Source organism: Carettochelys insculpta, chromosome 4 (genome assembly GCF_033958435.1).
Source record: "Carettochelys insculpta isolate YL-2023 chromosome 4, ASM3395843v1, whole genome shotgun sequence".
NCBI lineage: Eukaryota > Metazoa > Chordata > Testudines > Carettochelyidae > Carettochelys > Carettochelys insculpta.
Window position 1 is genome coordinate 7,322,974 of NC_134140.1, and position 22,927 is coordinate 7,345,900.

Here is a 22,927-nt window from a genome sequence, read left to right on the forward strand (position 1 = left end):
GCAGATGGGCAGAGAAGTAGACGTGGGATGAAGCGCGAGAAAGGCATACTGAACATATAGCGTTTGTGCTCTTTGTGCTTCGTTCTTAACCACTCCGTAGCAGCAGCTGCAAATTGCCATCTGCCCAGCCATTGCCATACAGCTGTTTTTCTGTATGCATTGCTGCGGAGGTGAATTTGGAGAGATGATTTGGAGGTGGTAGCAGAGGTACATGTTTTGGCTAGGAGATTTTCACTTTCCCGTATACTAGCTGGACTAAGGGAGACTCTGTGGAGGAGAATGAGGAGATCCCATCTGGTATTGATATCAGAGTCACAGCACATGATGACTTTGTAATGAGACAATAGCCCAGCTAGGTAGGGCAGGGTTCAATTATGGCAGGTTTGAAAAGTTGGTACAAGAAGCTTGATTGCCATTCTGAAGAGGGAACCAATGAAATGCCTTCAAAAAAAGATTGGTGTTGGACACAAGCCACAAAGATCATTCTGAGTGGCTCTGAGAGGGTGATGAGGTGCAGGTTGAACCTCTCTCGTCTCTGTCCGGCACCCTGGGAACCTGACTGGTGCTGAATGAGAGAGTTTGCTGGATCACGGGGGGTCTGTATTGTCTAGCACATTACCAACACGTCTGCTGCATAATGGACTCTTAAAAGACATTTGGGGTAAATTACAGCACAGAACGCTGAGTGCCCGGACTGGTGGCTACAAACAAGCTTTATGAGACCACAGGGAAACTTGGCTGCACCCATGGTAAGTGGTTGTCCAGCTAACTAAAATCATGGCAGACTACAGATGTTTCTGGATGAGAGCATTCCAGATTAGAGAGGTCCAAACTGCGTCAGGTATCAAAAACCCAGGGAGAAAATTGTAGTAGAGAAGGCTCAACTTGACGAAGACTTAGAGGTTTTTTGCAGTGTCATTAGGGCATAAGAGCTGCTAGGTAGGAGGAAATACCAACATCTTAACCCAAACTGAATGTGGGAAAGCAGGGGACGGGCCTACAGAAATGTGTAGGCTGCCACGCCTGTAGAGGGAAGATCATCAGCAATCATAGACGCTGATGGCTGAAGAGAGCTCCTTTTAACAAATCTCGATCTAAACTTGTGCGATACATAATTAAAACCCAAGAAACACCAAAACTTAAAATTTATCAGGGAAATACAAGTAATAGTTTCATTTGCTTTTGAGTGTTCCATTGTCTACTGTGATGTCTGAGCCTACCAAATACCTAAGTGACAACATTCATCAGTCAAGTAACGTGGAGACGGCTCAAGGCTCATAAATAGTGTTTCTGCTCATTCATTCTACATTCCCCTTAATGCGCTTCATGCATATATATATTTTTTCCCCAGTACTTTTTTCCTTCTATGATGCAGCCACCACTAGCACCAGACCATCATCCCTTTGTGTGCCTGCATGCTGCTGGTGCAGACCTGAGCCAGCAGCCTGTGCCAACCAAGCACATGGATGCCATAATTTTCTTTTTCTCCCCTTAGGAGAACTATTCTGATGCAGTTCCCTTGTGCTTTCTACAGCAGGACGAGTAAACATTCTACTCATTAAAGCAATTGTTTGTCTGATCTGTGCCTTTGGGAATATTTACTTCTAAATATATTAATTTTTTACAGGGCAAACTGCTTCAATGTTCAGGTGTTTCTATTAGAGGGTTTTTTTCATATTTCTTTAGATCTTTCGGGCACAAAAATGGTGCTAGAGTTCAAATGTTTAGTGTAAGCAAGAGAGCTTCAAAAAGAAGGCTTGAAATAAAACCCTATGGGGACAGGAATAATACTGGTGTGCCAGCGCTGTGCCAAGAGAGACAGTTGACCAAGTGGTTGAAAGCAATGGGGAAGAGTGATGATGAAGTGAAACAGGTGTGGAGTTCCATCATTTGCAGTCAGGCCATTGCCACCTGGAAATGTATCCCTGCTGAGTATTTTATACCAAGTTAAATCTGTGGTACGGAAAGGCTGCAGTTACACTACAGCAGTCTGTCTCCAGAAGTTACTGTCAAAAGAGATGTTCCAACAAAACTTCTTTCGACAGATTGCATCTACGCACCAAAGCAGATCGATCTTTTGATCCACTCTGTCTACAAAAGGCACCCTGGAGCATCTACGCAGCTTTTTTGTTAACCATTTCTGCTGACAAAATACATTTTGTGTGTAGATGCTCCGTGAGCTGTGTCAACAAAACCCCAGTTTTGTCTACAAAACTCGTTCATGTAACCATAGCCATAGTGTTGTGGCTTTAAAGCTCTCCTTCTTTCGAACACCCACCCCCCATCCAGCCTTTCAGAGATGGATTGTCAACTGAAGAGGAGAGTGGCTAAATCTGTATCTCCGTCTGGTTAATTGGTGTATGTTATGTCTCCACATTGTACTGAGTCTCATTTAGACTATAAGCAATTTGCTGAAGGACCGTATTTTCTATATGCAGTACTGCAACATGCATACATCTGGCTCGCTTCAAAGAAGACCCTTCTAGCAGTTAGTTTGAAATAACAGCAGGGTTGAAATATTTTTGCACCTGAACTATTGTACAGTGTTTTGTGGTCTGCATTGACAAGGATAGCCAAAAAAATGTACTTTAATTGTTAGATGATTTTGGCTTTTGAAAGGCACCTAATCATATTTCTCATTTCATGGTTCAAGAAGCCAAATGTAGTAGGGTCTGCTGGCTCCTGGCAAAAGTCTGGAGTTGGGTTTTTAAAAATCACGGAGGATGTGTTCAACTCCAGCAAGTTGCTTCTTGTAGTAATATAGCTAACTCTCAATTTTCAGTGTTTTTCTAAAAGCCCCAGCTGTTGGCATTGGAAGGCTGCAATAGCAGCTCATTTTTTCCCCCCTAACAAAGGAGGTTTTTAGCCCCCCAGAACTGCAGAGAAAAGCCTGAAAGCACAGAGATGTTGCACCCTAAAAAACAAAACTCACCAGAAGCAAATAAAAAGATCCTAACCATTATTTTTTTTTGTTTAGAATATCATGTTTTAAAAAACAAATAAGTCAGTCTCTATGATGCAGGGCGTGTGGAGGGGACGTGGAACTTTTGGGGTTGGCAGCGCTGCTGCAGTCAGGTGCGAGCTCTGTGACAGAGAACAGTTCATTGGGTGCAAAAATAGTTTTGGTCCATGAAACTTACTGGCCAAGATTCCCTACTTGGATGAAAGCCTAGGGAAACACAAATCCCGTTTTTCACAGAGTCCTAGAACTGGAAGGGACCTCAAGAATTCGTCGTCTCCAGGCCCCCGCTGTCATGGAAGGACTAGGAACTACCTAGATCTGTGGTGTCCAATTCATTTTCTGTTCTCCACGTTTGGCGAACTGGACACCTGCAGTGTGGCGAAGCAGCTCGTCAGAGCCACACATGGGGAGCGCCATCCACACATGGGCCCCACCATTTGGTGGGACAAGCATGTGGTGGCAGCGGCGGGAGGTGGCTCCTCCTGTGGCACCAACCCAGGCGCTGTGGCAGCTCCAGCTGTGGGGCAGCTTGTGCAGCCGTGGCTCTGGCAGCGGGAGGCCACCAGCAGGGGCAGGACAGCTTGTGGGGTGGCGTGGGGGGTTCTGGTGGTGACGGTGCGGCAGCTTGTGTGGCGGGAGGGACCTCTGTTGGTGTCAGAGCAGCTCGCGGGGTGAGGGGGCTTCCACTGGTGGTGGTGGTACAGCAGCTTGTATGGCAGGTGGTGGCCTCTGGCAGCTGAAGGGGCAGCTTGTGCAGTGTGAGGGACAGCTCATGCTGCAGGGCCCCCAGTTAGTCCCTGGCAGTTTGTGCAGGTGCCTGGCTCAGGGGGGCAGGGTGGGTGCCTGGCTGGGGGAGGGGGACTGTGGCAATCCATTAAATTTCCTTTGGATACCACCAATCTAGATAATCTCTGATAGGTGTTTGTTTAACCTGCTCTTAAATATCTCCAATGATGGAGATTCCACAACCTCCCTAGACAATCTATTCCAATGTTTAACCAGCCTGACAGAAGTTTTTTCCTAATGTTCAATCTAAACCTCCCTTACTGCCATTTAAGCCCACTGCTTCTTGTCTGTCATCTGAGGTTAAAGAGAATATTTTCCCTCCTCCTTATAACATACTTCTAAGTACTTGAACGCTGCTGTCATGATAGGAGTTGGCATAGAAAAAGCTGCAGAACCACACTAGCTTGCAAACTCCAGAGACTTCTCTGTATGGAGTTCTGTGCCTTAGTCACCATTGCCTCTGGCCTCTGATCTACCAACTTAAACTCGCTTTCTTTCTCTCTCACTTCAGTAGCTTGGCTCCATCAGAGCTTCCTTATTATCACAGCAGCCTCCAGAATCAATTAGCCCATCTGTGAGGTGGGAGAAAAAGACTTGTCTCACGGGAAGGAGGCAGGGTTACAGTGCTTTGGATTATGTAAATCGCTATAGCCGTTTTGTTTATTTTTGTTGTGATTACAAAGTCTGGATCTGAATGCCCTATTTGAAGCAATTAGTTTTAAGTGCCTATCAGCACTGACAAAGGAGGTTAATCTTTTTTTAACAATGCATGAGCCTTTAAACTGACACATTTCCTTCCTTTCTTTTAGTTGCATGAGTTTTTCAATGTTGGCAAGGGAATTTTTGATGACATAGCACGAAGATTTCCAGTGTACGCTTTGGACTTCACTGACGGTAGGTTGGCCAATGTTTATGGAAGCATTGGCCTGCTTTTAATTCTTGTGATATGATGTCCTGTTTATGATGTGAACTGAATATGTTCTTTGATATCTCTATTGGCCCTCTTTATTGGAAAGAAAAGCTAGAAACCTAAAAATAATTTGTGCTGACATGATAGATATTTAAGGATTTGAGAAACTTGCGATGTTTTCTTACTGAAGAGGTTTGGTTTGATCTAAATTAATTCCCCATTACATTGTATGTTGATGATTTCATTGATGGTACAGCTTGGACCTCTCTAGTCCCGAACACTCAGGGCCTTACTAGTGCCATACAAGAGAATTTGCTGGACCACGGGAGGTCAGTATTGTCTAGCAGCATTACCAACAGTTCCTTTGCTTCATTGTCTCTTAGAAAACTTGTAGGGGTAAGCAACAGCTGAACAACAGCATAGAACACTGAGAGCCAGGACTGGTGGCTGTAAACAAACTTTATGGGACTATAGGAAACTTGGTCACACCCGTGATAAGTGGTCATTCAGTTGACTAAAATCATGTTGGGTTACAGATGTTGCCAGACGAGAGAGTTCTGGCTTAGAGAAGTTCAACCTGTATCAGCAAAGGAACATGAATCAAAACTGATCATAAATTAATCTGTTTTAATTGGTACCGTACACTTCCCATCTGCTCCTATCTTTGTAAGCCATCCATCTCCTATACATGGAGATTGTGGGCATTGAGAATCATTGCAAATTGAAGTTACAGGAGTTTCAGCAGATGCTTTTTACAAAGAATATGGTCTCATTAAGGTTCATAAGCAATACAGAGGTGTATAAGGATCTAGGCCAAACTAGTTGTTATACCAGGGTTTAACTACGTAGTTTGATGATACTATAGTAATAGGTTCCTAAATCATCCAGATGAAGTCACAGCAACGAGTCCTATGACACCTTAGACTAACAAGTTTTTGGGGTGTTAACTTTTGGGCTGGAGTCCACTTGGACAGTTGCATCTTCGAGTCTTCAAGATACCACAGGACTTCTCATTGTTTTTGGCTGAAACAGGCTGACACAATGCAATTACAAGGTGACCCTTTGAGTCCCCTCAGCTGGAGTGAATTGCTATAGTCCAGTCTTGAGGTGACAAAGGTACGGACCATTGTATTAAGTATTGGTTGTATAGTAGTTTATGCAGCATTTACCATCCCAAGCACTCAGTGTGCAAGTGTTAGTTAATCCTCACAATATCCTGTGAAAAACAACAAAAAGTCTCGTGGCACCTTACAGACCAACAGATATTTTGAAGCATAAGCTTTCGTGGTTTGTCAGATATAAATATCTATTAGTCTGTAAGGTGCCACAGGACTTTTTGTTATTTTTGAAGATACAGACTAACTCAGCGACCTCTCTGATACTTGTCAGTATCCTGTGAGGAAAGGGGCATGGAGAGGGAACAGCTTGCCCATTGTCACACAGAAAGTCCCAGGAAGAGCTGAAGTCATGACTCAGATAATTCAACTTCATGTCTTCTGTTCTAGCCACCAGACAAACACAAAAATGCTCGTATAAAGGAACTATTATATTTAATTCCACTAGGTATTTTAACTCCCACATCTGAGCCAGTTGAGTCTATCACTATAAGAGGCGATGCTGCTGTTTGTTGCGTGGATCATTAGTCTCTGTGCCCGTCACAAACCATAGCAGCAATCGTTATCCAATGCCTATAAATGAGAGCTCTGCAGAGGATGGAAATTCCTGTTTTTATGAAGGATTTCCAGATTTCAAAATTTTACTTTGTTCCAAATGGAAACAAAATCTGAAAATTTAAAAGTTCTCTGAAGGGAAATTTTTGAATTGATCCAAACTGTTTTGATGTTATATCGCGCACAAATTTTTGAACGTTGAAATATAACTTAAAAAGCAGTTTTGTTCCAAAAATATTGGTGGAGCATTTTCTACATAGCCACAGGTTTTTTTTCTGCATTTTTCTCCAAAACAAAATTGCATCAAAATCAGTTTTCCAAAAACATTTTGATTTCATCGGGGCTGTGTTTTCTGGCCATTTCTGCTTTAAATGACTGGCATATCATTTTAGTGTGAGCTAAAAATCAGTGAAGAGCAGAAACAGAGTGAAAGGATGTGTGTGTCTGTCTGTGTGTGTGAGCTCAGTTTGGGCAAGGATCTTTTCCTACTTATGTAGTGGGCTGCATGACCCTGACTCCAATCATTAGAGAAGTTTGGTGTGAGCAGTGATACTGGAAATCCACATGCTTGAGAATTTCTCTCGTTCAACTCTCAAACTTTTTTTAAAATTTTTCTAGCTCGGTGTGACCACTCACCTCTCATGAGTGCATCTTGTTGCCCATGTGCATAACTGCCTTCTTTCCTTTTCCCTGGAGCCCTCTGTTGGCTTGAAGCCTAGATAAGTGGATTTTCAGTAGCCCAACCCTCTGGCTAAGTCACATGTAGGCCAGTGTATGATGGAACCCCTTCTGGGATGTGACGGTCCAGCCATAGTTGGCTTCTCTGTGTCCTTCAGCCCCATCTCTACCTCTTTAAATTATAGACCTCTTTCTTGGACTTCTAGTAATGAGTCCTGCCCCCTTCTTGAGGCTTAGGCCACTTCACCGGTGGTTGTGGCGGGCAGGGGGATGCTCGCCTGCCTACTACTGCAGGGACCCTATAAATAGCAGCCATATGCTGTTCCCTTTATCTCAGCTGCTGGTGCTCTTCCCTTTCCCATTTCCCAGGTAGCCCCTTCCTCTTCACCGAGATTTGAGGGTTGTAGTCCGTCCTCATGGCATGTCTCCAAAACCCATCTTCTGGTCCTCTCTGGAGCTCCAGCAAGGAGTACCCATCTTGCTTCTCTGGGCTCAGCCAGTAACTGACTAGCTCAGGCCCAACAGCTTCTGTTACCTGAGCCAGCTGTGCTCTGATTGACTCCTTCTATGCAGCCTTTCCAGGCAGGCCTGGAGAATTCATCTTCACTGCTCCGTTCTATTGGTGTGGTAGGACCACGAAGCCTTCAGTTCAGAGCTGGCTGGGCCTGGTATACCTGTCACACTCTTCTAGTTGTTCAGTGTGAACTGAGGCAAAGTAATATCATTGTACTGACATTTCAGACATGACTGACAGTAGCTCTAATACAGGTGCAAATGACGAAAAAAATCATGTGAAAGAGATGACATTGTTAAAAACAATGCAGTGCTTGCTCTTTTGCATCTGTTTTTCATTCCCTGTTCCCTTAAAGAATTTCAGCTCTGCGCTCTAGATTGCTGTGAGAATTTCAGCTCCTCCACCCATATTCAGTACAGGCTTCACCGTTAATATTATTTCATAAATACTAAGGATATTGATGGTGTAGTATTAAGAATCATTGAGACTCCCAGGCTTTAGCTGTGCTCAGTAGATTAAATATTGCTTTAGTTGCTGTTTTTCCATGCATTGCCAATTGGTGCACAGCCATTTCAGTATGGTAATGCTGCTCTTATGCTTCAGCTTTTGTGTCAGGATCATTTTTCATTTTATATCCTGAAGAACACACTGAATGATTTGCATGAAATGAAAAATTCACATCTTCCACAGAGTAGCAGGCCTGAAGGTCAGCAAAATCATGAACTTCCTGGATCATCTCAAAGCAATATGATACTTGTGGGGGGGCATCTGAATTATCCAAATACCTCAAAACTAAGGCCTTGGCCACACCGCAAATAGCGTAACTGAAATTAACATCTACCACAGCGTACTTTATGCAGTAAGGTCAATAGGGGCTGCTGTTCTATTGATGCCAGCTACTCTTCTCCTCTTGGTAGAGTATTGGCATCGACAAGAGCAAGCTCGGAGATAAATTTGTCATGTCTAAAGTAGACACAATAAATTGATGGCCAGTGGCTCAATTGCTGTCACCTTGATCCACCACATAGACTGGTGCTAAGAAATAGCAATGCATACATCGTCCTAGGTACGCCTTCCAGAAAGGGCTTTGTTTTTATTGAGGAAGTAAAGACCGCTGTCTGAGCAGAAGGCACAGTACCAATGTATGAACAGAGCAACAAGACCGCCAATTAAATTCTTTGGAATGTCATAAATGGGGGGTTGGAGTGTACGTGTGTGATTTTTGCTGTCCTAGTGGTTTTGCCCTCCTGGTAAGGAATAAAGGGTCTCTGCTTGTGCTAGCTAAAGGAGAATCTGCTTTAGTTCACAGGAGGTTTGTAGTTTTGCAACAGAAAATGTAGGGATGAAATCCTAGTGCCTTTTGATATTCACGGAACCAGGATGTCCCTGCAGGTTTCTAGGGGTGTGTATGATAGAGATGTTGTTTCTTGTCTGAAATGTTTGATACACCTGAATGATACAAATACCTGGAACACTCGTATAAATGGCCACCTTTCATCTTGAGAGACTGTGGTCGGGGGGGTGGTGAGGATCTGTAGGCAGCATTTGAGTCTGCAGCTTCTGTTGTGGCTCGTCCATCCAATATTGGATTTGCACGCTCGATTTGCAATAAGCGCATGTCAGTCCATTACTGACTTCTTGAGTCTGAGTTTTCCTTCTAAGGAAAAGTTCTTTTGTGTGTCTTGCACATGTACTATCGAAGGATGATGTGCCCTGTCGTAGCAATCGTCACCAGGTGTTTCGATGTAGATTTCAGGGATTTTGGATCCATGTTGAATTTTTTCATGGTGGTGTTTCCATGTATCCTTGAATCTTAGCTTTGGTCTTCCTCTTGTTCTCAACCCACATGACAGTTCACTGAAGAGGATTTTTTTGGGAAGACATTCATCACGCATTCTTCTCACATGATTAAACCATCATAGTCGTCTTCTGTTGAGGATCACTATGAGGCTGGGTATGCCAGATCTTGACAGGACATCTGCATTTGAAACTTTATCTTGCCAGTTGATATTCATAATTCGACAGAGGCAGTGAAGATGGAAGATGTTCAGTTTTTTTTCTCCTGGTTCAAGTTAGGTGGCCCGTGCCTCAGAACCATACAGGAGGATACTCAATACACATGCCTGGTAGATTAGTATCTTTTTCACTGTCGGTTTAGGTTTGTTCCATACTCACTTCGTAAGTCTGTCAAAAATGGTAGCTGCCTTCCCGATTCTGATATTCAGTTCTTCGTCCATGGGTAGGTTTGTGGTGACAGAAGATCCAAGGTAAAGAATTTTTTGAACCACATGTAATGGACTCAAGTATTGGAGGGGTAGCCATGTTAGTCTGGATCTGTAACAGCAGCGAAGGGTCCTGTGGCACCTTATAGACTAACAGAAAAGTGTTGAGCATGAGCTTTCGTGAGCACAGACTCAATTCATCAGATCTGTGCTCACAAAAGCTCATGCTCAACACTTTTCTGTTAGTCTATAAGGTGCCACAGGACCCTTCGCTGCTGTTACAGATCCAGACTAAGGGTCCTGTGGCACCTTATAGACTAACAAAAAAGTGTTGAGCATGAGCTTTCGTGAGCACAGATCTGATGAATTGAGTCTGTGCTCACGAAAGCTCGTGCTCAAAACTTTTCTGTTAGTCTATAACGTGCCACAGGATCCTTCGTTGATGTAATGGAATGTTACCCAGAATGATATTGGCTTGCTGAGGTATACTGTGAGTGAATACAACAGTTTTCTTCATGCTTATGTCGAGGAAAAACAACTTGCAGACTCTGGATAGAGAATTCATCAGTAACTGTAGCGTGTCTTCATTATGAGCGACGAGAGCTGCATCATCTGCGAAGAGGAGTTGTCTGATGAGGACTTTCTTGACCTTAGTTTTGGCTTTGAGTCTTGCCAGGTTGTAGAGAGAGCCATCTAATCTTGTATGGAAAAATACATCACTGTGCGAGATTTGAAATTTGCAATTCAGTAGAAGTGAGAAGAATATGCCGAAGAGGGTAGGGGCAAGAACACACCCTTGTTTGACTCCACTGTTCATTGCAAATGGTTCCGATGTGTATCTATCATATTGCACTGTTGTTTTCATGAAAGGACGTTATGACCTTGAGTAGGGTCAGTGGGCAGCAAGTCTCTGTTAATACTCTGTATAGTCCTGATCTGCTAACTGTGTCAAATGCCTTTAAGTCCACAAATGGTATGAATAACGGCTTTCCTTGTTCTTTGCATTTTTCCTGTAGTTAAGTGAGGAAAATCATGTCCATTGTTGACTTGCCAATCCTGAAGCCTCATTGAGTCTATCTAGAAACACAATCTGCAAGTTTTTGCAGGCATTTGAGAACGACACTGGCAAGTGATTTGCCTGTGATGCTCAGTAACGAGATGCCTCTGTAGTTGTTGCAGTCACCCTTGTTGCCTTTGCCTCTATTTTTTATCCAGAGCAATGAAGTTTGCACCCTTCATGTCACATGGGACATCACCTGCTCTTCTAACATTTTAGGAGTAAATCATAGCAGAAGGGGAAGAGCACAGCCTTGTTTGCCTTCAGGACTTCAGCTGGAATTCTGTCATTTCCTGGTGCTTTTCCATTGGAAAGAGCATCAAGAGCTTGAGAGAGTTCCTCCTCCGTAGGCTCTGCATCTAGGTCAGACGTCTCTGGAAGAGTTGGGGTGAGGTTGTCAAGTTCAGGTTGTATTGCATGCTTGTGGGAATAAAGATGAATGTTCCACCTATCTGGACATGTGCAGCTTTTTGTCTGTGATCATCTGTCCATTTAAATGCTTCAGTGGGGTGACTTTGGCAGTGTTTGGTCCGAGTGCTTTCTTCAGTCCATCATACTTGGTTTTAAGGTTGCCCAAATCAGATGCCTTTTGAATATTAGAACGTAGGTTGGCCCAATACTTGTTCACCCCCCACCTGGATTCTCTCTGAAGAACAGATTTTGCACGTTGAATTGATCTCTTGTGCTTTGAGATGGGTTCTTTGTTATTCAGATGTACCTTGTGTGTTTCTTTAAGAAGAGGCCTAAGAAAGTCAGCATTTTCATCTTTATTAGAGAATTTAAATGTTCCAAAAGCAGATTTGGCACATCTGTATATCGCATTTCTCAGCGTGTAGCATGTTTCATCAACAGTTTGTTGGCCAGGTTTGTGTTCCATTTTGTGAGTGAGATCATCTGTGAAGACAGGGTATTTCAGTGCATTTCTGGTATTGAGGGTATTGATTTTTGGCTTATTGCATGCCTTTGTGATATAGAGTTTCTTTGGGATGACTTTCATTCTGCTGCTGATCAAGGAGCGATCAGTGTCACAGTCTGCATTGTGATACATGCAAGTAATTTTGACGGCATTCAGATGTTTCCTGAATACCAGTACAAGGTCAGGTTGATGCCAGTGACCGGACCTGGGGTGGCTCCATGAAACCTTGTGACACTCTTTCAAGTTAAGGAAAGTATTAATGATTAGCTGATTGAGAGCTAAATTTGAGAAGCCTTTGACCATTTTCATTCATTTTCCCAATACTGTGATGACAGAGGCAGATGAGCCAGGACTGGTGATCACGTCGAGCTCTAGCATTGAAGTCGCCAAGGATGTAGAGTCATCCACCAATTGGAAAGGAGTTGATAACTTTCTGAAGATTATAATAAAAGCGGTCCTTGTTTTGGTGCAAGATGCCAATATGGGTGCATTAGCAATGATGGTTGGGCCGGCTTGATTCTCCCTGCCACCGCCTGCTCCCCTGTCCTTTAAAACCTGAAAGTAAATTAAATGGATGACGTAGTCTGCTATGAACTACTGAGCTCCTGCAGTGTGGCTTGTGGGATTTTGCTTCATTTCTATGACCTTGTGTCCGACAAGTATCGGGTGCAAAAATAATGAAGTAATAGAGTTAAGTTCAGGATTTCCCATTGCTGAACTTGTCCCTTTAAAAATTCTGCAGATTTTAGCTAAGATTTCTGATGAAATAATACAGATTTTGCAAAAGCTGCTTGTTTTTTAATCTTCGTTAGTTTCTTTGATCGTGTATAAGATTTGCCCATTCTCTGCATTCTTAAGTTTTTCATTTCTTTAATATATTTTTGGCATATAGTATATTGTCTTTTTGTGTGTCGTTTGCTTTGTTACTCTGTGTGATACAAAGAGAACTTTGAAACAATTTAAAGGTGTGCAGTGACAATCAGCTAAATGCAAGTCAGTGCCCCGAACTGGAATAGAGGTGTTCCTGGGTTTTGTTTTCAGCACTGATGTTTTGTGTCCTCCTGATCATCACTTAGCTTTCATTGCGTCAGTTTTCCTTTCTCACAGGCATTTGAGATTAATTATTTTGGATCCTGTCATGCCACCTTTACTCACAGAGCAGGACCCTCCCCGTGCAAGCTGGGTCATTGAAATCAGTAGGATTATGCTTGTAGCAATCCTTGATCCTGCACGGTGCTTAAGCACCAGTGTAACTTTTTTAGGGGAATAGTCCTGTTGAAAGACTACAGCCCCGAGCCAAGTGTGGGGTGACCATACGTCCCGTATGGGGTGGGACAGTCCTGTATCTCAGGTGCCAAAAAGGCATCCCTACTTATTTTTTCAAAAAGGGCTAATTGTCCCATATTTGGCCCCCGGCCAGCTGACGCCAGCTGTGCAGGAGCAGCTGCTGGCTGGAAGAGCACATACTGTAGGTGAGTGTGTGCTCTCTGGCCACAGCAAGAGGCAGCCAGCAGAGGGCCCTGAAAAGGTTGGAGCTCTTTCTCGCCTCCCTGAGGCTTGGGGAAGCCAGGAGGAACACAGGCACGACTGCCGCCTCCTTCCGAGCTCCGTGAGGTGCGGGGAGCAGGGAGCCCACCCACACGGCTGCTGCCCAGTTCCCAGCTGCTGCTTCCCTCCTGGCTCCCCAAGGCATAGGTCAACTGGAGGGGAGGGGCAGCGCTTGGCAGCCGCAGCTGGGGTGCCGCCCCTCTCCATGTCTCCTTGTCCCGTGTTTGGGAGAGGGAGATGTGGTCACCCCAGCCAAGTGCAGCGTGGGTTCGAGTGTTTTGCAGGATCAGCGCCGCAGTGAGGCACAGTAATGCTGCGAATGAGGCGTTTGTGGAGAAATGAAAGGGTAAAAAGCATAGCTGGAGTGCTACCTTTAATCTGACCTGTTGGGGAAAGGAGTGCTTTGTGCGCAAAGTGCCTAACTCACCTAAACCTGCAGAGGGCAATTTGAGCCAGCACCTCTCCTGCACGCAGTTAAATAAGTGGCTGCTCCTTTTGTGCTCTTGCTGTAAGAGCTTGGTGGGTTTTGCTTTCCTAAAGCCCCATCTCTGGCCATATTCTGGCAACACTTCACAAACTCTCACCAGTTATATGCACAGCCTTAGGCTGGTTCTAGTTGAAAGGGAAACCCTTAAAACTAACATTAACGCAATCTGGATTCATTTGGACTACACATCCTCCCACGTGGACAGAAGTGTGGAGGAAATAATACATAACCAAAAGAAATAGAAGATATTAAGCTAGTAGAATCCCTCTGAGCATACAGTTTGTTTGCTCAGATTTAGTTTCCTGAACCCTGAGCGTATTTTCCCGTTTGCCCAAGAAAGACTCGGTTGACTAGAGCTCTCCACTTTATTTAAGTGTTCTCTGAGGCTTCCTGTAAGTAAAAAGGAATACTACATTCTAGCCATCTGTACTCTTCAAGGAAACAAAGCAGTCTCACCTTTTGTATGTATTGCGTTCACTTTTCCCGCAAATTACAATGAAATTCTTTGTTGGGATGGATCTGAGCAGTAGCTCGCAAATCAAGGTTGTAGCTCTCAATTGACTAGTACGGTTAAAAAACACCTCTAATGTGGCACTGCAGCGGGAAGTCTGTACTTGTTGCCCTCCTTTTGGAGTGACTCAGATGATGATATCTGTAAAGTATTTTTCATAATTAAAACATGAATGATACTTTGCCTTGGGTTTAAAAGATGTGGCTTTGTCTGTGAAGTACGTCAGGATGATTGAATTTTTCAGCAGATTGTCTTTTATTCAGTAGTGAATGTAATGGGAAAGGAACCCTTGTTTTGCTAATAGCTATACGCACACATCTCCTTCAATGTTTCAAGTTGATTCGGTAAATGTAAAATTAAGAGGTTTAAGTGTCTCTCAGCCTCCTACTGAGCTTGTTTCAGCAGTTATGCTATAAACAGGAGTGCTAAAGTAAAGTGAGGCCGATACTTTAGTCTGTGAATTTTCCAGAAGGTGGTGTACGTTTAAAAAAAAAAAGCAATTTTTTTAACCTGAACGCAGACTTGAGTATGTTGTAAATTTTAGAGCACAAAAAACAGAGCTGCCATGTAAGTGAGCGTTGTCACTTGCCATTTGAATTTGTAGATGTACCTCAGTTTTAAGATTCTTGTTTCACTTGCAGTCAAGCATTCAGATTGCACAGCAGGGCTGTAAGCTGATTAAGTACTGCAAATGTATGCTCCCCAGTCAGAGGAAGGTGTCTTGTTTTTCCACTAGTTTTATTAAGCTGTCCTAAATGAGGTATAGCTGTGAAGCATTCTCTATAATTTCAGATTAAGTGGACTAGAGTGCAGTTTCTGGGCTGTAAATAAACCATTTAGATCTTTCATCAGGCATTGACTTAAAATAAAAATGCCATTGTGATAAAGGTTTGTGAAAATGCTAATTTTACACTTGGTATATTTGCATATACAGAAAGAGAGAGCAGCTCAGTAAGTGCACAGTCTTAGCATAACTGTGTTGGTTCTAGGATATTAGATAGGGAGGGATGTAAACAGTTAACCAGTTAACTGGTAGGCCTCATCCTGAATGGATGAGGCTTACTGCTTACGGTTAATGCTCTGTGCCGAAGAAAGACGCTCTCCTGCTGATGTAGTGCTCTGCAGAGGAACACTTGTGCTGGGGTAACTTACCATCACTCCAGGATGCAATAAGCACAAAGCTGGGCAAGAGATGATTTGCCAGCACAGGTTATAGGGTAGATGTAGCCTTTGAGGCACAGGGTGGGTGAAGTAGTATCTTTCATTGGACCAGCTGCTGTTGGTGGGAAACGAGCGTTAGACCTACAAAGAGCTTTTCTTCAGATCTGGGATAGGTACACATGGTGACACGGCTACATATGATATGGAACAGATTGTTTGGTGGAAGTAGTTAACATACGTCCGAATCTAAGGGGACATTGAAGGTGAACTGGCCAATGAACACCCATCCAGTCATAAGACAAGGAAGTTAGTGGGTGTGAGGGGGTTTGGAGTCCCTACCACAGTGCCTTCTGCTGGTCATTCCAGGAATTAGCTCTGTTCCTCAGTGGGACGCGCTCTCTTCTGGACAAGGTGTCGCGCATTGTTGTTCTCTGCTCTGATGTCTTCACCACCAAGACCCACGTTGCTCCTTGGCGTGCGGTATGCTCTTTGGGACTCCACCGTCCAGCAGTGCCCACCTCACCGTTTTCTCCTCTTTGAGGGGATCAGCTGTCCTCAGTCCTGGCACCTGCCTGTGTGGCCAGCTGCAGCCACAAAGTCTAGCCCCTGGCCTCAGAGACAAGCCACAGTGCTCTGTAGAGGCTAGCTGTGGTACAAGAGGGAAGTGGGGAGACCCAGGCCCACCCAGTACTCTGAGTCCCAACCCAGGGACCCTCTGACAGCAGGCTTGTACTGCCTCCTTCCTCCTTCCCTTTTCCATTCCCATTCCCTGAGCTGCTTCCCCATGATCCTTGCATTTCCATGGTCCTTGTATCAATGCTGCTGGCTGCAGCCTCTCTCCAGCTCCCCGGAGCCTGCCCAGCATTGCTCCATCTAAGGTGCTTTTCCTAGGTTTTTCCCCGTCACCGGTCAGGACCCAACTGTGGTCTGTTTTGCTGGAGCAGCGCCTTATAACAGGGCTGCCCCAGCAAGGGGCCCTCTGGTTGGGCCCCCTTGAGCCTCTTTCCTGATTGGAAGGGTTTGTACAGGCTCCCTCCAGCCTGCTTTTCACCCCTCTTTTCCCAGAGTGGGCAGCCACCCCACTACAGTGGGTTACCAGTCATTGAAATAAGCCAGAAATCAAGTGCATTTATTTCTAAGACAATGGTCTTTAGTGTCTAGCAACGTTATGCGTTGAAACTCCCTTGGAAGGTTTTATGCAGATTTCCTCTGAGAACAAAGATTGAGAGGTCAGATAAGGAGTGATTGTTTTGTGAAGAGTGTTCAGGAGCAAGTGATACGCACTGTTTTTGTCTTCTATCACTTTTATTTTTGCAGTTCACTCCGTTGGTGTAATATAAGATATGACATCACCCACCTTGTCTCTTTGATACCCTAGGACCAACACAGCAACAATAACGCTGATTATAACTAACATAGGCATTTTTGTCTCTGATGAGGACTTCCTGCACCTTAGATTTAGCTTTCAGCCTTGCAAGATTAAACAGTTTCCCATCAGATCCTGTGTGCAGCAAGATGCCCTCTGTTGAAGATCCAAAGGCATGCTTCAGGAGGAGTGCGAAGAAGATTCCGAACAATGTCGGAGCAAGCAGGCATCCTTGTTTGACGCCGCTCCTGATTCTGAAAGCATCCGATAATGCGCCATCATATTGGATGGTTCCTCTCATGTCTTCGTGGAACTACTGGATCATCTTGAGTAACCGTGGAGGACAGCCTATCTTGTGGAGCAGTTTGAACAGACCATCCCTGCTGACCAAGTCAAAGGCCTTGGTCAGGTTGATGAAGGCTATGTAGAGTAGCTTCCTCTGCTCCCTGCACTTCTCCTGCAGCTACCTTAGAGAGAAGACCATGTCAACGGTAGACCTCTCTGCGCGGAATCCACACTGCGATTCAGAGTACACCCTCTCAGCAATCTTCTGGAGTCTGCCAAGGATGACGCAAGCGAACAGTTTACCAGTGACGCTTAGGAGGGAGATTCCACGGTAGTTGTTGCAGTCGCTTCTGTCTCCTTTGTTCTTCTACAACGTTACAATATTAGCGTTGCGCATATCCTGTGGAACCTCACCCTCTTTCCAGCACAGGCACAGTAGCTCAAGTAGGGGTTCCAGGAGTGTGTCTGCGGCACACTTGATTACCTCTGGTGGTATGCCATCCTGGCCAGGGGCCTTTCCTGCTGCAATGCAGTCGATGGGTCTCTTCAGTTCATCCACAGTCTGTTCCTGATCCAGTTCGTCCATTACTGGTAGGAGCTCGATGGCATCGAGGGCTGCGTCAACCACAACATTCTCGTGTGAGTACAGCTTGGAGCAGTGCTCAACCCAGCGCTCCATCTGTTTGGCTTTGTCAGCGATGACTTCACCAGATTTGGATTTCAGAGGTGCCGTCTTGTTCTGGGTGGGTCCTAATGCCTTTTTCATACCCTCGTACATTCCTCTGAGATAACCAAAGTCAGCACAGGTCTGGATGCTGCTGCATAGCTGGAGCCAGTTGTTGTTGGCACAGTGCCTGGCTGTCTGCTGTACTGTTTTTCTGGCTGCTCTAAGTGCTAAGGTGTGGGAAGTCCTCATCAGAGACATGCTGTTGGCAGACGATGCTGCTGTAGTGTCTCACACAGAAGACCAGCTTCAAAAACTGCTGGATCAGTTCTCCAAAGCGCGCAAGGACTTTGGGCTTACCATCAGCCTAAAGAAGACAAACGTACTCGGTCAGGATGTTGCTGAATCCCCATCAATCAGCATTGACAACTATATGTTAGAGGTCGTCCACGAGTTCGTTTACCTCGGGTCCACCATCACTGACACCCTGTCGTTGGACACTGAGCTAAATAGGAGGACCGGAAGAGCGGCCACAACTCTGTCCAGACTCAGCAAGAGAGTGTGGAATAACAAGCTGTACACTCACACCAAAATGCAAGTCTACAGAGCGTGCATCCTTGGCACCCTCCTTTACGGCAGTGAGACTTGGACCCTGTACGCCCGCCAGGAAAAGAGGCTGAACGTCTTCCACTTGTGCCGCCTCAGGCGCATCCTTGGAATATCATGGAAGGACGGAGTGACCAACACCGCCATCCTCGAGCAAGCTGGAATCCCAACCACGCACACCCTCCTCAGGCAACATCGGCGCCGCTGGCTTGGCCACGTCCACAGGATGAATGATGGAAGGATTCCAAAAGACATCCTGTATGGTGAGCTAGCCTCTGGCAAAAGACCTCCCAGAGGCCCCCAGTTGCGCTACAAAGATGTCTGCAAGAGAGACCTCAGAGAGGTATACATCGAGCTGGACAACTGTGAAGCACTGGCAGACGACTGCAGCAGATGGAGGCAGGGGTTACACAAGGGCCTTCAGAAGGGCGAGATGAGGATCAGACAGCTAGCAGAGGAGAAGCAAGCGCACAGAGCGCACACTAAGGACTTGCCAGACACCCACCACATCTGCAAGAGATGCAGCAAGGACCGTCACTCTCGTGTGGGTCTTCATAGTCACAGTAGACGCTGTAAATGAAGTCCTCAATTGAAACTATAAAGGGCCCGATCCATAGTTTATGCAGACTGAAGGATGCCTACTACTACTAAGGCATTTTTGTATTCTTTCCCTTATTTTTGTAAAATTCTGAGACTCTCACTGATTTTTTCTTCTGTGTGGCAGTGATTCAGACCTTTCACTTTATGAGATTTCTGTCTGGGATAGGGTAGTACTTCGGGGTCGCTTTTTCAACAGCATTGTGAGCTGGGAAGAAAATTGATTAGCAAGTTGAAACTAACTAAAGACAAATCACAAATTGTTATTATGCTTGATTGTTTGTTAATTAAGAATTCCTAAATTGTGGATGCTGCTTTGCTCCTCATCTAAACTCATCCAAACTTCTTGTGTCTGGAAAATTAGGTAGTGCATCTAAAAAAACTGATTTCTCTTGAGATTTCCAGTATTTCCTGCTTCTGACGATGCTAGAATGTCTGTCTGCTAGAATGGGCTGTCTGGTAGGATTTTGGCACTTTCAATTCTACTCTGTTTTGATAAAGTTACCCTGTCAGCTCCACAATAAAGAGTATATAAAATTTGTCAAAATGTTAGAATAACCTTTAACAAAGAAAGTTGATGGAAAAACTAGGTCAGGTTGTTTTGAATAATGAATATTCTAAACAGGTGCAAAGCAGAACTCCCCAGAGACTAAATAAGTCCAAACAAAAGAGCCATGTTGATGTAATTCAAGGACTGCGTTACAATCACGTTTGGGAAAACAAAACACTGTGGAACGGATATGACCAAACCAAAATGGATATGTCCGAGATTGGACTCAATTGGAGGGCAAAATAATGATGGGGTGAGCTATTCTGCCCATCACTCCTTTCTTTAGTTTTTTTTTGTGGAGGAGGAGATAAAGAAGAACAGAGGCTACTGAAGCAAGCTTCACCATCATGTCTGCCACCCCCACCATTTCCTGGGAATCCTGGACCACCTTCCTCTTGTTTTTGAGATGTCCTAACTAGACCGAGCCAGAGAAGTGGCTCCACAAAGACACAACCCACCCTGCTGGCTCCAGATGAATCTGAACACCACCGGAGATAAACGAGGGTGTACTTGGACAACAGCAATGGCTCCAGACCATCTCAACTAACATCATCTCTTTTCCACAGCAGGACAGTCATTTCTGTTCTAGTACCATCCAAGAGACAGTTGTACAAGGGCCGTTCCCCCTGTAAAGAGTCTCTCCAGGGACCGGTATATTAGTAAAATAAGTCTTCCTCAATAATTGACATTTCAAATGTTTCCACTTGTTCCCTTCTTTTCTTTTTATTGAAAGTTTAAAGGGATTTTAATGATGTGCTGCTCAGGGACTAAGCATGCTGAGGTCTCTGTATGTGTGTTTAACGCTGTTTAATGTTGGATAATAACTGGATTTATGCTAATACCTTTTAGGCCAAATATTCCATCTAAATTTAATATAATGGGTCACAGCTGAGAATGCAGAGGTGTGACCTGCGTATGCACACACACACCAACCTTAGCTTGAGGTTTGGTTGTTACTTTATTCTAGCTGGTTCCGGTTCCTTCACCTTCCTTGGCCCCTAAGAACTATCTGTGTAAATAATTGCTAAACAGAAACATGATGAAAAATCAATTATAGCTTGTCAGTAACAAACAAAAGACCCACCATAACGGAAATGGAATTTCCCTTAACAAGGGGCAGGCTTTCAGTTTGGAATGCTGAACACTATTTCATACCCATGTTTTCTACTTACGGGTTACCTGCTGTCGCTGAACGTAAAAGCTATCAGGAACTATATCATTCAAATGGATGCAGACTGTTTCCAGTTTTGCACCAATAACTAGTGATAACGGTCTTTGAGCAATATTGTAATGCCAGAGAATCAGTGTGCTGTTGATTATTAATACTGCTGTTTTTGTTTGTTTCAGGAATTATTGGGAATAATAAGGCCATAGGAAAGTACATCACAACTATGATCTTTTTATATTTTGCCTGTCTCCTACCATCCATTGCATTTGGTTCCCTGAATGATGAAAACACAAGAGGAGTTATCGGTGAGCTTGCAGCTCTTTCTTGTTTACAGTCCTGTATGGATCTGTAAGTCAGGGTTGGTTTATATGTGCTCGGTTTGGTAACTATATGGACAGTTGTGCTCCCACCTTATTTCTATTAATATGGCCTTTTCTGGTCTCCCTGGATGCATAGGTATGTACAGACATATTACTGTGTTCTTTGCTACCCATTTTGCATTAACAGTAAAGTTAATCCTTTGCTCATTCATGTAAGTCCATGCTTGCTATGTGTGTGTAAAACATCTGACAGAATGGAGCCCTGTGCCTGCCCAAGACTTGGGGTTGATACTGTAAGGCAGATAATTAGCCTGGTGGAAGATGTGTGCTTTCTCTTATAGCATGGCCCAGCCCATCTTTGCTGCACACCTGATTCACGTTCACTGAAGCCCCTTTGCTCTGTGCTCATAATTCAAGAGCGCCGCCTTACAGATGGGAATCCAGCCCTGTTCATCACCAGTTTAGGTGTGAAAAATTGCTCCGTTTCACTTAAAAACAAAAACAACGAGAAGCCCTGTGGCACCTTAGAGGTGAACAGATTTATTGGAGCATGAGCTTTTGTGGGCAAAGCCCCCCTTCATCCGATACATGGCGAAGTGGGTCTTTGCCCACCGAAGCTCATGCTCCAATAAATCTGTTCGCCTCTAAGGTGCCACAGGGCTTCTCATTTTTCAGATACAGGCTAACGCGGCTACTCCTGATACGCTTCAGAACAGCGATTCTCAGACACCGGGGAGTGCCTCCCACAGGAGGTTCGGGGATGTGTCAAGGGAGGCACCAGCTGTACACTTTTTTCATTTTTAAATGAACTCAGGCTGTCAGCCCCGGGGGCGATGGGGCTCCTGCAGGTAGGTCTTGCACACCAGGGAGGCGGGGGAAGAGATGAAGGGGACAACTGGAGCCCCTCTGGCTGGGGCCGACAGCTGAAATCCCACTACTAGGCCTGCCAACAGGGCAGGCAAAGGGGGCAGTTGCCCTGGGGCCCAGCATTTCAAAGGGGCCCAGAACTCCAGGCCCCTCTGAAACGCTGCAGAGCATGGATCTGAGGGAGCACAGGAGGAGCCTGGGAGCTGACTGCCCTAAGACCTATCCCTTCCACCCTCAGTCCTGCCCCTTCTCTCACCTGGGCCCTGGGCCTGTGGTGGCTGTTGGCCCCACTGCCCATGACCCATGGTTCAGACTCTCCTCTCCTGCACCAGCCCCGCAGTCCCTCTCCAAGAGGCAGCAGCAAATCTCCAGCTGCGCCTAAGCAGCAGGGCTGGCTGTGGGGTGTGAAGTCTGCAGTAAAAATTTGAGATTGACAAATACCCCTTTGCAACCCTGACTACTGCACTGCTGCTGGTGAAGTGCTGCCTTCAGAGGGTGCACCTGGCAGTCAACTGCGGCTCTCTGCTCTGCCTGGGCAGCAGTGTGGGAATGGAGGGCAAGGGGGAAGGTGTGCAGATGATTTTGGACCCCCCAGAACTGGGGGGGTGGAATCCAATAAGTTTGAGAACCGTTGCTTTAAAAGTCATCCCTCTGTCCCATGTGCGAAAGGGCATTTGCCTGGGATCCCAGGTCTCTCTTTAGACTACAAATGCAAGTTTGGTTAGTGCCTTCCGTTTGAATTCTCCAGTAACGATTGTTCCCTTTGCACGTTAACTGCTACCAGGGGGCAATTGTGTGTTTGAATAGTCTTGTTCTCAGTGTGTGCCATTAGTGGCTAGCGTTCATGACACGGGTGGCTTACATTAGCACAATAACAACCCCAGCTGATCACTAAGGGAATGTGTATGCTTCAGTGAAACATCTGCAGTTTACCGGCTGATTTTGGACTCACAGGGCTTGGGCTTAGGCACTGTTTTAATTGTGATTTAGACCTTCAGGCTGGGGCTGGAGCTTGGATTCTGGGACCCTCCCTCCTTGTGAGATCTACAGGCCAGATTCCTGCCTGAGCAAACTGTGGGTTT

At 45.1% G+C, this 22,927-nt stretch overlaps 1 protein-coding gene across 3 annotated transcripts in view; it reads left to right on the forward strand.

Moving 5' to 3' along the window:
* Nucleotides 1-22,927, forward strand: part of SLC4A11 (solute carrier family 4 member 11) — a 173,834-nt gene that overhangs the window by 108,783 nt on the left and 42,124 nt on the right. For all 3 annotated transcript variants that reach the window (XM_074991656.1, XM_074991658.1, XM_074991657.1), the window contains exons 9-10: nucleotides 4,558-4,642; nucleotides 20,838-20,963. In XM_074991656.1, coding sequence (XP_074847757.1) covers nucleotides 4,558-4,642; nucleotides 20,838-20,963 — 211 coding nt within the window. The remainder of the gene's footprint in view (nucleotides 1-4,557; nucleotides 4,643-20,837; nucleotides 20,964-22,927) is intronic.